Here is a 16293-nt window from a genome sequence, read left to right as displayed (position 1 = left end):
TAAGTGGCAATATCTGCAGAGCTCTTTTTTCTGGTCCTGGAATCTGCTGTGGAGGAATTTTGGCAGCTCTTCTTGGCAGAATTATTTTAATCTTAATTCAGGCACATGAGAGAGTTTTCTGGCGTTTTTGTTTTTTTTGTTTTTTTTTAATCATGGTTTGGCGTGTATGACCCAGTACTCTGGATTAGATTTTTTTTTTAGTTCTGTTTATGATTATTGTGTGTTTCTGAATAGTTTGTTCTTTGTTTTGGTAATTTTGAGTTTTCTATCCTAGGATATTTCTCCTCTTTGTTTTATTCTCAGTTTTTGTTATGTCTCCACCATTTGTAATTTGTTATTATCGCTAACTGTTTATAGTTAATTCCCTAAATCTCATCTTTCCTGCCTCCTGTGTTCCCCTTATCTGTTGACTCTTCGTTTCCTCTATCTTTGCTTAATCTGTGTCTCGTTACCCTGGTGTTTGCCATATCTCTGATTACCTCAGTCTAAGGCCTTAAAGATGAAGACAATAGCTCATCTATAAAGTATTTGTCAGAATTTTCCCAAATGCTTTTTTAAAAACACAGCAATGTGTGTAAACCAAAATGTATGATTCCGGTAGGTCTTGTTTACCTGAATGAATATAGTCATTATTTAAAAACTGCATTTCTTCTTTACTCTAGTTATTACATTTTATTTGATGATCTAAATCAACCAAGACAAATATGCAAAAAACAATTTTTCACAGTACTGTATTTATATCTCTCATAATGGACTGCCAACATTTTCAAACATTTTGCATCACCAATTGCAATTGACGTTTTAAATATAAAATTCAGTTTTTGTTTTTTTAAACGTATCAATTATTGCACTGCTAATTAATAGAAATGATGAATATTAGTGTCTGCAGAAAACTGAGAAGAATTGTGGTTGAGTTCCTACCATATATGGGCAAGAAGAGTCTGAGAAAGTCCAGATTGCATGAAGATCTCCTTTACTTCCTGTCCACTGACAAAACCATCCATGTCAGCATCCGTCTTCAGGAAGATATCGTCATAGCGGCCACGCTCTGACACAGGGACCACCCAGTTCACCGAATGCTGAAAGAGACAAAGACTCACACTATGTCATTTTTTTATTTTTGACTCTGAATCAACCCTGTTAAAACTATCTGCAAATCATTTACCTAGACTTGCAACTTTTGCATGTATGATTAACTATGGTTCTCATTCTTTTCAGGAGATCACTTTACATAATACATACATGCATACATACATACATACATAAGCATTGCACATCAGAGAAATGAACCTACAGAGACTTAGAGAGCTCCAACTCTTTAGGTCTCTATAGGGAGTTTGACTGGAATCATCACAGTTTGAGTGCATGAGAATATAAAATAATGGCTCAGGAAAGAAAAAAGTAATGTAGCCTTACCTGCATTGTTATGACAGTATACTTGACCAAACAGTAACTGCCTGTTACTTTTTAAAGGGTCTACTTAAACACATCAACCTGCATTCACAAGAATTTTAGTAAAGTTGTCCTCAGACTGTCACCAAATCTCAAACTTATCCGAGAGTTTTAATAGATTTAATTTGAAATTCGTTCTGCTAAACGATTCACTGTTTACATCAAGACTTGTTCAAGTTCAACTTAAGTTAACAACTGAGACTTGATGTCTCAGGGCGAGAGCAGGATGGTAAAGAATAAACTCCATCAATAACAAAAGCAGCTGCATCATTATGGCAACACAACTTTGGCTCTTCGCAAGTATCTGCACAGACAGCATGCTAACGCTAAGCAGGCCAAGAACCTGAATCCTGGCCCCAAAACTTCAACAGGTAACAAACAAATGTATACGTTTCTACCTGTTTGAATTCATTTTCCTAATCAAGGATTTGACCCTTTTCAAATCCTTTTTAATAGTATCCTTTGTAATTCTAGGCTACTTGGTGCACAATGATGGTGGAAAATATGAATTAACAATTTTAGCATAGCCGATCTGTTGTGATAATGAGAGAAAAGTGAAGCTGCTGATTTACCAGTCAGACTACGTTCCTCACCTATGGTCACAGGCTATGGGTAGTGAAATACAAGTGACAGAAATGAGGCCCTGGGACTAAACCAGGAGTAATTGGAGAGATTATTTCTCTTGGCTAGCATGGGAATGACTTGGTGTCCCCTTAAATTTTTTAGAATGTTTATTACCTGTCCAGACTTGAGTGTGTGTTTGGGTGACAGGCTGCCAGTGCTGTTGAGCGAGTTCATGCTGCCGTGGGAGGGTGTGGAACGTAGAGAATCTTTAGGTGGAGGAGGGCTTGCAGGCAGTCCAGGTAAAGAGCTGGCCACAGAGCTGAGACTCTTCTTCCTCTTAGATGGAGGGATGAGAGCAGAGGGGAGGAGTGCAGGAACAGGCTCTTTTTCCAAGGCCCGGTACACCAGGTGCATGGCCTAGGAGAGAATATCAAGCTAATACTACATATTTACTGGTTCACATACTCCTGAATGAAATGAGTTATGTCCCAAACCTGTTATTTTGCCAAAAGTCCAAACATGAAAGCCTCATTAGATTCAGAATTAATTCAATTTTATCTATACAACAAACAGCAACAGTCACCTCAAGGTGCTTGACTGACTTCATCAGTGGCAATACTCAATTCTTGTTCACCTGATTCACATTAAATCTTTTGTCTATTGGGTAATAATGAAAAAACACAATCAGTTCTTTCTCTACTTATACTCATAATTCATTTATCTTGTTATTAAAGCTGAGAAATGACCATTTTTTCCATCTGTTGAAACACTGGCTTGTAGGCACGCACAGTTACAGTGGGGCAAAAAAGTATTTAGTCAGCCACCGATTGTGCAAGTTCCCCCACCTAAAATGATGACAGAGGTCAGTAATTTGCACCACAGGTACACTTCAACTGTGAGAGACAGAATGTGAAAAAAAAATCCATGAATCCACATGGTAGGATTTGTAAAGAATTTATTCGTAAATCAGGGTGGAAAATAAGTATTTGGTCAATAACAAAAATACAACTCAATACTTTGTAACATAACCTTTGTTGGCAATAACAGAGGTCAAACGTTTACTATAGGTCTTTACCAGGTTTGCACACACAGTAGCTGGTATTTTGGCCCATTCCTCCATGCAGATCTTCTCGAGAGCAGTGATGTTTTGGGGCTGTCGCCGAGCAACACGGACTTTCAACTCCCGCCACAGATTTTCTATGGGGTTGAGGTCTGGAGACTGGCTAGGCCACTCCAGGACTTTCAAATGCTTCTTAAGGAGCCACTCCTTTGTTGCCCGGGCGGTGTGTTTTGGATCATTGTCATGTTGGAAGACCCAGCCTCGTTTCATCTTCAGAGTTCTCACTGATGGAAGGAGGTTTTGGCTCAAAATCTCACGATACATGGCCCCATTCATTCTGTCCTTAACACGGATCAGTCGTCCTGTCCCCTTGGCAGAAAAACAGCCCCATAGCATGATGTTTCCACCCCCATGCTTCACAGTAGGTATGGTGTTCTTGGGATGCAACTCAGTATTCTTCTTCCTCCAAACACGACGAGTTGAGTTTATACCAAAAAGTTCTACTTTGGTTTCATCTGACCACATGACATTCTCCCAATCCTCTGCTGTATCATCCATGTGCTCTCTGGCAAACTTCAGACGGGCCTGGACATGCACTGGCTTCAGCAGCGGAACACGTCTGGCACTGCGGGATTTGATTCCCTGCCGTTGTAGTGTGTTACTGATGGTGACCTTTGTTACTTTGGTCCCAGCTCTCTGCAGGTCATTCACCAGGTCCCCCCGTGTGGTTCTGGGATCTTTGCTCACCGTTCTCATGATCATTTTGACCCCACGGGATGAGATCTTGCGTGGAGCCCCAGATCGAGGGAGATTATCAGTGGTCTTGTATGTCTTCCATTTTCTGATGATTGCTCCCACAGTTGATTTTTTCACACCAAGCTGCTTGCCTATTGTAGATTCACTCTTCCCAGTCTGGTGCAGGTCTACAATACTTTTCCTGGTGTCCTTCGAAAGCTCTTTGGTCTTGGCCATGGCGGAGTTTGGAGTCTGACTGTTTGAGGCTGTGGACAGGTGTCTTTTATACAGATGATGAGTTCAAACAGGTGCCATTCATACAGGTAACGAGTGGGGGACAGAAAAGCTTCTTACAGAAGACGTTACAGGTCTGTGAGAGCCAGAGATTTTCCTTGTTTGAGGTGACCAAATACTTATTTTCCACCCTGATTTATGAATAAATTCTTTACAAATCCTACCATGTGAATTCATGGATTTTTTTTTCACATTCTGTCTCTCACAGTTGAAGTGTACCTCTGGTGCAAATTACTGACCTCTGTCATCATTTTAAGTGGGGGAACTTGCACAATCGGTGGCTGACTAAATACTTTTTTGCCCCACTGTATTTCCAGCTAGAGACAGTCACACAGCATGAGAGCTTTTTGTACCTTGAGTCAAAATTCTGTTCTCTTCTTTCCTAAAACTAAATTATTTGTGTTCATCATATGTGCACGATCCCTACAGTCAAACATGGGGTTTGAGTTTTCTTTCAAGCAACCCTACAAACAGTTCTCTCTTGCCAGTCATGAACTTGATCTCCAGAATTCCTGTTAACCAGTCATTCACATTACTTGAAACTAGAGAAGCAGTGATCTCTTACCCTTCTCTTCTTATCATTTTGTATTTACTTGGGTTATCATTGTCTAATATTTAAATGTGATAAATGTGCAAAAAAGTTTAAAAACTACTTTTTCAGCTGAAAAGGTTAAAAAGTACTGTATTCTTTCTCAAGATATTTGTAATACAGTTTGAGCGTTAATTTTAACCATTGCGGAGATAAGTATTTGTTATATTCACATAACGTTTCAAAGAAACAGATATTGTCGGTCAAACTTTTGCATATCAATGTTAATCAGATGAGTATCACTCACCACTGCAAACTCATCTTTGTCTAGATGGCCATCCTTGTCTATGTCACTCAGGTCCCAAACCTAACAGTAAGAAATAAACACGATTAGTGAGATGACCAATGATAAATGAAAAGGTAACTAAAGTACAATACATTCAATTTCTTCAGAAAAAATACTATTTTCTAACAGTTCATGACATTATCGGGTGCCTGTCACTTGGGAGATAGAGCAGGTCAACTACTAATCAGAAGGTTGGTGGTTTGGTTCTTGGCTGCTCCCAGTCTGCATGCCAAATAATACAAGTGGCTCTCCGATGCATGAATGTTAGATAGAAAGCACTTACTTAGAAAAAAACAGTACTTGTATGAGTGGGTGTGAAGCTTTGAGTGCACAGGTAAAGTAGAAAAGTGCTACTTAAGACCCAGTGCATTTACCGTTTACATTCATATAACTGAAAGAAAACCCATTACATTCTGCCTTCAGTATTTTAAAGCTTCAACACAAACCAAAACGCCATGTTTACGCATCCTTGGGATTCTTCTTAAGTCCAAAACAAAAATCCTAATTGGACTAAATACCTTCCCAAGGACATCCAGAGGTAGCTTGGAGTTGATTAAGACTGGGCGGACTTTCTCTCCTGACAGCAGGCCGTTGACTGGAACCAGACTTTCAAAAATCCCATCAAATTTATTCTTCTCCTCTGGCTACAAAGCAAAAGACACACTATTTATTTCAAAAGCTTAAACATCTTGTGTTTATTCATACCATAAAGACAAACGTTGCTTTCCCAAATACAATTTTTGGAGCTTGGAGATATGATGGCAATCATCTGCTACAATTTGAGGCTTTGCACAGAGGGGGTTTCTTAAATTATACATAAGCTAAACATAGCTTGTGCTAAATTTAAAAAAGAAGTCATAACTCATAAGCAAAGTTAACACAATGTATGCCATGTGATGCACAAACTCTGAGTGCTGCCAAAGCAAGAGCACAAACAGGTTTTTCATTTGTGTAAAAGCAAAGTATCTGAATATTACAACGTTGTTAAGTTTTCGTGCAAAAAAATTGTGCATTCTGTAATTAAGCAGGTATATGTGTGATTCTATAACTCTGACAAATCACTCTACACATAAATGAAAGATAATGGATGAAGTTTACATCAAAAAGAAAGTTAAGCTATGTACACACTGTAAGGGATCCACAACGATGTGGCAACCACCTACCGTAAAAAGTGAATGTCATTCAGCAGCGTCAAACAATTACAGGCCGCAGCAACAGGAAGTGGGCGGGACCTGAGATAAACTTTTCTAAATTTTCAGGCATGTGACTGAAGTAACTACCAATGAGAGCAAAGAATACAGGTCTTTGTTTTCAATTCAGTTTAATTTTAGTTAGTTGCCAGAGTTTCTTGTTTCAGTTCTATTTTCAATTTTTTAAAACGTTTAGTTTTTATTAGTTTCAGTGTTATTTTTTATTTTATTTATTGAGATATTTTATTTATGAAAATCAGTATAGACATTACACTATAAACATGACTTTTTGAATACAGTCGACACACGTGCTTGTAGAAATCCAAAGCCTGGATAAAAACATCTGTCAAACCTTCATCAGCCAGTTTGAGAAAACAAATTTTGACCACATTAAGGCGATGCTGGAGTGAGGCTCTGGTGACAGGAATAACCCACACTATTTTTCACACCCTCTTTGTCAGGACTCAAATGATCAATAGTCAGTTAAAGACCCTCGGGACCACCTTCAAAGGGGGCAGCCCCCAGTAGGGGTTTATTACCTGGGATTTTACAAACAAAGAAACCTCTTGGATGAGAGGCAAAACATCTTCATAAAACTAAAGACATTGAGTTGCCTTCTTTTCAATCTCTCAAGGCCATTCTGTAATTATTGCTTTACTTCAACATCTCAAAGTCTGCGTCAGTGTGTGTGTGTGTGTGTATTTGTACACACCCTGACAGCCCAGTGCGATTCAGCAGGAACAGAGGCTGTGCTGCTTAGAGATGGGCTGCTGGTGTCCTTCTGCAATCACACGTTACAGTGATCATTTTCCAACTTCAAGAAAAGGTTTAATAATATAATGAATTGAAATGAGTATGACAGAGTCTGTTCATCTACAAAATGAATATGAGCAAAAGAATTATAATTCTAGTAAGCTGTAGTTTCTGTATACAAAATATGACAGTTTTTGCTCGAATGAGGAATACACTCACAAACTTCGGAGGAGGGACTGTTAGGCTGAGACTGGACAAGCTGACTTCCAGACTGTTCTGAGCACAGGCAACCAGTCGTAGAGCCACATAAAACCCCTGAGTAAGAAAACAAAGTGCTTCCCATTGTGTCCTTCACATGTAGTATTAAAAAGACTTCTACCAATTGCTTTTATTAATTAGAACAACAGTATGTCTAAGAGAATTAAACATATTCTCCTCCATGCTCTCAAAAGTACATTTTTATTACTGTTTCTTTGGACAGTGTGATGTAGATCAATCTGTATATGTTTGCTTTTGTTTATTTACAATCATCTCTAAAACTCTACCTCACCTGTTTGTCCAAGTAGCCTTTGCCATCAGGATCAGCCAAATCCCAGATCTGAAACACAACGCACAAGTACATGATTAAAGCTTAAATAAACAAATGAAAAGATGAAATGGAAAAATAACATTATCAACCATTAGTCTTACGTTACTGTGGTTTAGCTGAGTATGTGAGCTGTGCCCAGAAAAAACAGGAGGCTCAATAGCATGTGGAAGAACCAAACACAGCCACAACACTCACCCAGTCTTCATGGTGGTCGCCTGCTTGGTCAAACAATACTGTTGCAAGTCAGCCAGTGTAGCTGTGTTGTTCACTCTGGCACAAACAGCACGTCCTGATACCACAACTGTTCAATGGGCCTGAGGTCAGGACTGCAGCGGGCCATTCCCCCCTCTCCACTCTCAAATTCTAATGGTAGTGTCTGATAAACCCCGCTCTACTGGGGTCAGCGGTGGCATCTTGCAGGACATAGTATGGTCCCAGAATGTGACGATATAGGACTGCAACTGGTTGCAGAATCTCATCTTAATATTTCTCTGCATTTTAACTGCTTCCAATTCTGACAAGCCTTCTTATCACAGAGAAAACTGTGTATCACTGATAGAATAGAGACTGAGAGTAGGTCCAGCCTGTTTCAAACTGAGCTGTCCTGCAGTAACAGTAACAAGTAAGAGTAACACATTACTTTTTGTGAGCAACGACCCCAGCAATGGTCACAACCTCTAACATGTGCAAACATTTGACCACACAACGTGCAATCAATTTGCACAAATATTGTCTTTGCTGCTCAGAGATGATGGTGACTCTCAAAGCGGAGCCGATGAAAACAAAATGAGAATCGACCAGGAATCGAACTGATAATGGAATTGGAATCACTAAATTTATATCAATTATAATCTCTAGTTCCAAGTTTTCCCATTTTGTGGATAATGGCGCTCATTTTGGTTCCCTGGACTGCCAAAGAATTAGCTTTGTAACTCTTTCCAGACTGACAGATGTCAGTGACTTTGTTCCTCCTCTGTTGTTGAAGATTTGTGTCTGTTTGTGTGCACAAACATGACAAAGCCTACACAGAACTATATTTTTACTTTCTAGATTAAAATACTGCCAAATCAGAATCAGAAACTTTATTGTCATTGTCATGAGAACAACGAAATTAAGAATGGTCCCCGATCATTGCATCATCCCTAGCAATATAAAAATATAAATAAAACAATAAAATTCAATAAATAAAATAGATAGAATACTTAAAATACTAATAAGATATAACAGTAAAACATTCACATACATTCCCACACACATGCTTCAGACCGTGCATAGATTAACACAAGAGTGGCGTGATGGACATTTTTTTGTAGTATTCAGATGTGTTATTGCAGTTGGATAACAGCTGTGTTTGAGTCTATTAGTCCTTGCTCTGATTGCCCTGTACCGTCTGCCTGAGGGCAACAGTTCGAACAGGGAGTGGCCAGGATGTGAGGTGTCTTTTATGATGTTTTGGGCCTTTTTAAAACAGTGGGCGTTGTGTAGAACTTCCAGTGTGGGGAGAGGGCAGCCAGTGATCTTTTGGGCGGTGTTAATGATCCCTTGGAGTGCTTTCCTCTGAGCCCCTGTGCAGCTAGTGTACCAGATGCATATGCAGTAAGTTAGAACACTCTCAATGGTGGCTGCCCTTAGTAAATGGTTACATTTTCCCCTTATTTTAGGTTCTTGTGGGTTCAACCACAAATGGTAAATACACTGGTTCTCATAACGCACTTTTCTACTCTACCCGAGAACTTAAACCTATCTACAAACTCAACCATCATTTTGATAACAGATGCACAGCTGTGTGAGTGTGTCGACTGGTAAAAATCTAAGAGCCATAACCAGCTGTTATGTGATGTGTAACTTTGGCTACCTACCTTTCCCAAAGTAAGGTCAGGGAGTCCAGACTTTTTTAAGAAAAGAGCAGCTTCTGTTGGTCCTACTCTCCCTGTATTCCCAGGATCCACCTTAAAACAAATCATCAGTGCAGTGTTACATTCCATAGGCATCTCTCTCTTGTACCATCTTTTATATTCTTTTACACAAAATAGGTTGAAGCTTAAAAGTTTTATGTTTTGTGTCATCATCTTACCTGCCTGTAAAAGTTCTCATATACAGGGTTCCCACTGGACAACTGTGACAGAGAAAGAAAGTTATTAAATGATTAACAGACATATATGACATCTACACTATTCAAAAATCACTTGCTTATCACAGTATAACACCCGGTCAGTTAAACTCAATCTGTCTAGTTAGGAAGAATAAACCATTCTGAATCCATTTTTCTTTCTTTGGTACAAATCAAAGAGACAGCAGGTGCACTGGTGAGGCAACAAGACAACAACCGAAAGGAGAATGGTTTTGCAGGTGCTGGCCAAAGACCTCCTCATCCTTCTTCAGTGATTTTCCAGTCAGTTTTTCTTTTTGTTAGTCTCCTTAACACTACTGGTAGTATAAGACAGCAACTGCAAGTCATTCAGGTTGCAAAGGTAGTCCAGCTCCTCCAGGATGGCACATACCCATATATATCATAAGAAAGTCTGCCATGGCTTTCAGCCTAGTCTCATCTCAAAAACATGTAAATTGTGTCGGCTTTCAGCACCTGACCTCCTCGGGCACTCCCCGTGGAACGCCCGACGAGTTTAAAGCTAGAAATCAAATACCTGCGGGGGTTCTGAGTCAGTCTTTATCTGGACAATTTAAAAAAAATGCGTGTATATCGGATTAATTTTTGTTATTACAATCAGTAGAGATTTCTGAATTACACTGGGGATGCAGTGAAGGGGCTCTGTGAACAACTAAATGCAACTTCTCTGATGATTTGGCAGAACAGAATGGCTTTAGATAAGATAAGATAAGATAAGATAAGATAAGATAAGATACCTTTATTAGTCCCACGAGTGGGAAATTTCATGTTAAGGCTGCCGACCAATTGCACGCAGTGGCGGCACCATCTTACCCTCCGACCATACATACATTGCATGAAAACATCACATGGGGAAGACAGGTCAGAGAGGTATAACAATGGAAAATGCACAACATGAGGAAAGATAAGGAGAAAAAAAATAACTCCCCCCAGACTGAGCTCCAACAGGGAGATCAGTTTGAGAACAGAAAAAAAAACATCTCTGCACATAGCACATGAAAAAACTCTTAATACACCAAAGAACACATGACAAGCAACAGGGGTGGGTAAAGGGTGAGAGACAGCCAGTGTAGACAGTGCATCCGGGCCTGCAGCATATGTGCTGGTCTTCTTGATCCACCGTCAGCATCGGAAGGGAATAAGCGTCGAAGGCGTTTGGAGGGGGAGGGGGGATGAGTGTATATCTGCATGTGTATATATATGTCTGTGTGCGTGTGTGTGTATGTGTCCAGAGTTCAGCTGAGACAGTGTCCTTCGCCCTGGCAGGCAGAGAAGGGCAGGGTATGCAGGATGTTCAAGGCTAGTTGTTGCACGTTTATCCCTAACAACACGCCACCTGATGACACTGTGATTCGAGCATTAGAGTAGCTCACCACCCTTGCTGATGAATGGGCCGAGCATTCGGGATAAGCAACCTGCAGTTGCAGTACAGTGGCCTTGTTGACTGTCTGCAGATGCTGCTTCATTCCCTAAATGAGAAAATTGGTCCAGAGACTGATTGACACTACTCTAACCAAGACGGTCTACATGTATCACCAGATAGGGCAGAAAGAGAACGACTAAAAAGATGACCTATGATGACGCTACTGAAGTGTGATACAATAATGACAGTTCTGTTAAAAGCCCAGACAGGACAGAGATAAGAAGAAGAAGAAGAAGGTGTACTTTATTGGTCCCCGTGGGGAAAATCCCTCTCTGCATTTAACCCATTCACTTAGTGAAGCAGTGGGCAGCCATTGGGCGCCCGGGGAGCAGTGTGTGGGGACGGTACCTTGCTCAGGGGTACCTCAGGGTAGCTGTTCAGGGGAATCGAACCCCCGACCTTCCGATCATGGGGCCGCCACTCTACCTACTGAGCTATCCCTGCCTGCATGTATTAGCAGAAAAAAAAAGAATGCTTGGACACTGCTAGCATAATAGACAGGTTTTTGACAGGGCTCCCAAACAAACGCAAAGCAGAAGATGATGCATTGCCAAATATGCTTCCAAACCAAAGAGGAGAAGCCTTTGAGTACACCTGTACAATGGTGGGTAATGAGGAGAGGCTGCAGTGTGTTGTCTGTCTTAAAACTGCTACCTTGAGACAGTTTAAAGCCTAACAAGCGAAGATCCCACTTGGAGACAAAACATCTAGAGCACAAAGACAAGTCAGTTGTCTTTTTCAGACAAAAACTTGTGAATTGTCGTGCTCAACAGTGTCTATTTACTATTATTTTCTGTTCCGGACAATCCTCAGCTCAGCTTCAACAAAGTTGCCTACCAAGTGGCACAGTGTAAAAAAAACCACACAATGCCGGAGAGATTGTCGAACTGAAGAGCCATAGAAGTTCCGTAGTGTGAAGGTATTTCGGCTATTTCAAGTCTGACAAAAAACAGAGTAGCGTGCACTGTAAATTGTGCCGAAAGCAAGTGTGGAAATACAATAAACTGGTGCATGCGTGACACTGTGCGCCACGTTATTGTTTCGGTGAAATGAATTTCTACAATACTGTTAATTCTACTCTCTGCAGTGTTTAAATGCTTACATATACACACAGTTACTGTCCCTCCACACATACGACTCTGTTCTGCTTCTATGCCCCAGCTTTGTTTACTTTTTCCCACCGAGGCTTCTAGACTTCTGATTGGCCAACATTTCTGCACGGTTAGGAATCTAGCTCCACCTGCTGCTTTGGCATGTTCATAGCAGCGTTTTCCTTCATTTCTGCCTTTATGTGTGGACGGGATTATTTTTTAAAACGAAAACGGAAAATCTCCGTTTTCAAAAATACCCGTGTACGTGTGGACGTAGCCTCAGTCTCTGACTGGAAGCGCTAATTCGTCATTCGGCTTTTGTCAGACTAAAGTAACTGTTAAAACTGTTTGAAAAGCTCAGCTATACAACAAGGAGAGATTGAGAATTTCCTTTTAGTTCTCAGTTTATTTGATATTGACAAAAGTTAGTCAGTTTTGTCTGTTCTTCTGTAAAACAAACTAAGATTTATTTTTAGAATTAATATTTTGTTTCTAAGTGGAATTGACAATTTAGTCTGTTTCGTTTGTTCTATTTTGAAACTTAAACGCTTTAGCGGCTGCCTTTTGTGTAGTTTGCAATATTTGCCTTTATTTATCTGAAAAAGTCTCATGTTCCTTAAGTACATCTACCCTGTTGAACTTATTATGGGAAATAAATATTTAAATAAAAACAAGCTGCTGATTATTTCACATTTTACTTGTGAGCAACGGCACATTTAAATCTTACAAATATAGTTATTTGGCTTATATCGTGATATAGATCGTTATCGCCTGAAATGAAAAAAACATATCGTGATATGAAAAAATCTCATATCGCCCAGCTCTACCACACACTATTGAGGAGTAATAAATACTTCGCTGTGCTATGGATATGGTTTCAACTATGACTGATGACACAACAGCCAGCAAACTACAGGCTATTTATGATATCTGAAAGGACACAGAGGAGCAGCTTAAGGTGTGTGACAGCCGCTTTGCTCTACAGATGGATGAAGGCACTGAGAGTAACAAACAGGAGGACTTTGTGGGGATCTGCAGACTAGACTAGCAAGCTATGGCTGGGAAATGAGGAAATGTGGACTCATTTGAATTTGAAATCATTCATTGACAACAACAAGCTGCAGAACACAGTGATCTCATGCATGAAAGAACACATGTCTGCCCTTCAGAAACATTTCTTGAGATATTTTCTGGTGCCGGATTTTAAAAAAAGGATGACTGGATCCGTGACCCCTTCAGTGCAACACCACTTGCTGGCTTCAACACATCTGAGGAGGAACAGTTCATTTATCTCACCTCTGATTCAACAAAGAGGATGCCGTTTAAGTCAAAGACACTGGCTGCATTTTGGATTGGAGTGGAGAAAGATTACCCACTTTGACCATACATCTTCCTTTTGCAACATCCTACTTATGTGAGGTAGGCTTTATGCTGTGGCTTCAATCAAGACAAAATACAGATCAAAGCTGGGCATTGAATATGAACTCGGAGTAGCAGTCTTAACTGTTACCCATGTTTGAGAAGATCTGCAGCAACAAGCAGGTTCACACCAGTCACTGAAAAGAAAAATATTTAGCCCGTTTGTGAACCACTGCTTTACACTAAGCTTAAGGAATGCATCCCTCTGGACCATCTGGGTAATGAGCTACCAGAACTTTTTCTGTAAGTGGAGACATTTATTTCTTACAATTTCAGTCTAAAGAGTTGTGCTGACAGATTTCTTTCTTTGCTGCAACAGCTTTTCATTTATCATGTAGAAAAACAGTTATATATTTAACTTCTTTACACTGACAGAAAGGGGAGTTTCACTGGACCCACTTAAGGTGTAAAAATTTCTGTCATCGTTGTCTTTCTGTCATCGTTGTATTTTTACTCAGTTGTATATAGTATTTGTATTTGTATTCTATTTTTATCTTATTGTATATTTATTTTATTTTATTCTACTGTATATAGTATTTTATTTTATTCTATTCTGTACAGTTGTGTACTGTATTTATTATTCTTATTGTATTCTAATTTTTGCCTCATAACTTTTGCACTGTCCACTTCCTGCTGTGACAAAACAAATTTCCCACGTGTGGGACTAATAAAGGTTATCTTATCTTATCTTATCTTAAAATGACTTTGACACCTCTGACATAGAGGTAACACATCTGTGAATGTTGTGGACAAAAATATATGGCACTTAAAAGAAATACAAATAGAATCTGAACTTGGGATTTTTGGTTTATTATCATCTGGTGTGGATTATTTCTGTTATGCTTTTGTTGAGTCAAATCGTTACCAGTAAAAACTATCTGGAGTATAGCTAGCTAACTCTGATGTGATGCCATCTTTTCACACAGACCTCGTACGGTTTGTAACCATCCCACTTTGTTATCCTTCATCATAAATGCAGGCATGTGACTGTGTACCACGGTTTAGAGCATACATACATAGTATTATCTACAAATTTGGTAATTTAAGACACTGGTTGTCTCAGTCTTTTTTATTTTGTTGGCACAAACCGAAATCACTATATGATCACACTGCCAATGTATACAGCAGAATGCAAATGATAAAATGTGTTACACATAGTAAGGGGAAAGTATTGTGGGTAATCATCAGAGTAACAGAGGATTAACATAGAGACCTCACACTGCATCACCACAAGAATTAACAATCCCAGTTTGTTATCCTTTGTCATCAATGCAAACACTAAATAAAGGAGCTGTTACTATAAAATGCTGCTCCAGTTCACCCATTTAGACAGCCCAAGAAGACATCACACAGAGGTCACACTACCAGTCTGTGATAAGGCCAGAAGCTTATTTAGTAGGCAAGCTTCAGAAAAATCAGTGAGGAGGCATAAGGAGAGAGCAACAGTCTGTGGTCACCACCTGTAAAACCATTCACTTTCTGGGTTTTGTATCATTATTGTCTCACCAGAATCACGGCCCCTTAAGGCGACTGTTGTGATTTATATAAATAAAACTTAAACGAAATAGAATTCATCATCCATCCATCAAATGCAGCTACCACTATCACTGTATTTTAAACGACATTTTTTTTCTGCCAGCTGAAAGAAACCAAGCAAAAATAACCCCAGCAAGTAAAATATTTTTGCCTGACCCTTGGGGCCTCCACACTCCATAAGGCATTAGTTTTGGATAAGATGAAAAAGAAGAACAAGAAGAAGAAGAACTGAGGAGAATTATTTCAGTGCAGATAGAGGACGTGCATATCGCAACATAACAGGTCATTCAAATATATAACATATAACGCTTCTCTATTTTGCTATTTAAAATCCGTTCATTCATATCATATCATATTATACAACTGACGTGCAAACTCGGCAAGCAAGACTATCATTAGCGTGGATGCTATCAGCCTCGACATTAACTCCCACAATGAGAGCTAAGAACCGTTTTATTTCGGCATGATGAATCTTAAACAGCTCAATGCACAGCCTGCTTGGATGAGCGTTTATCCTCATCCTTGCAGTACTAGGCTAGGTTAGCTAGGGCTTGCTAGCTCGATGAGTGAACGTTATTATAGTTTATGGACACTTTTTTCCATTTACGCTCCACTTTGCTGTAACCTTATGTACAGCTTTCGTGGTGCTTATTGTCTTAAACGTATAATAATAATCGGGCGACTGCATATTATATATTTCGGGCGTAGGTAAACGGCCACACTGCTAGGTACTGCCAGCTGATGCTATCCAGCCCGCTACCTAACGGTACTGCAATAGGCCTTTCTTTCTACTAAGCTGCCTGCCTCATTACCAGCTGTATTTAAAGAGGAACTCGTCTTCAGTTCGCAGTTACATTAAAACCGACTGCCATGAATCACGTATATTGTATCACGCTTCGAAAAATCATATGTCTGATCTAAACTATAAGTCATATACTACGGCATCTTTACCTGGGTTAGAGATGTGAGGGCTGCCATCTTCCCTGTTGCTCCGGGAACGCACCCAACGTTCCTCTCCAAAACATGACCCCCCCGCCCCCTATTGGACAACGCCACGCTTCCCTGCATAAACGGAAGACAATATTGAAGCTACACTTTGAAATTCTACATTTATCGTTAACGTGAATTCCTCGACGTGTCACAAATATTTTACAACCAAAAGCACAGATTCGCCTTTTCTGTGT

The 16293-nt window shown here is 39.8% G+C and overlaps 1 protein-coding gene across 6 annotated transcripts in view; it reads right to left on the bottom strand.

The window, feature by feature from the left end:
* Positions 1 to 16163, bottom strand: part of eps15l1a (epidermal growth factor receptor pathway substrate 15-like 1a) — a 57467-nt gene extending 41304 nt beyond the window's left edge. For all 6 annotated transcript variants that reach the window (XM_080887347.1, XM_080887342.1, XM_080887344.1 and 3 more), the window contains exons 1-10: positions 16061 to 16163; positions 9587 to 9628; positions 9372 to 9461; positions 7474 to 7521; positions 7143 to 7238; positions 6883 to 6951; positions 5499 to 5624; positions 4942 to 5001; positions 2191 to 2433; positions 922 to 1079 (exon numbers count right to left, since the gene is read on the bottom strand). In XM_080887347.1, the coding sequence (XP_080743473.1) occupies positions 922 to 1079; positions 2191 to 2433; positions 4942 to 5001; positions 5499 to 5624; positions 6883 to 6951; positions 7143 to 7238; positions 7474 to 7521; positions 9372 to 9461; positions 9587 to 9628; positions 16061 to 16087 (959 nt within the window). In that variant the 5' untranslated portion in view covers positions 16088 to 16163. The remainder of the gene's footprint in view (positions 1 to 921; positions 1080 to 2190; positions 2434 to 4941; positions 5002 to 5498; positions 5625 to 6882; positions 6952 to 7142; positions 7239 to 7473; positions 7522 to 9371; positions 9462 to 9586; positions 9629 to 16060) is intronic.
* Positions 16164 to 16293: the final 130 nt, after the last annotated feature.

Source organism: Rhamphochromis sp. 'chilingali' (genome assembly GCF_963969265.1).
Source record: "Rhamphochromis sp. 'chilingali' genome assembly, chromosome: 7".
In the NCBI taxonomy this organism is placed as follows: domain Eukaryota; kingdom Metazoa; phylum Chordata; class Actinopteri; order Cichliformes; family Cichlidae; genus Rhamphochromis; species Rhamphochromis sp. 'chilingali'.
This window is presented reverse-complemented; position numbering and strand designations above follow the sequence as displayed.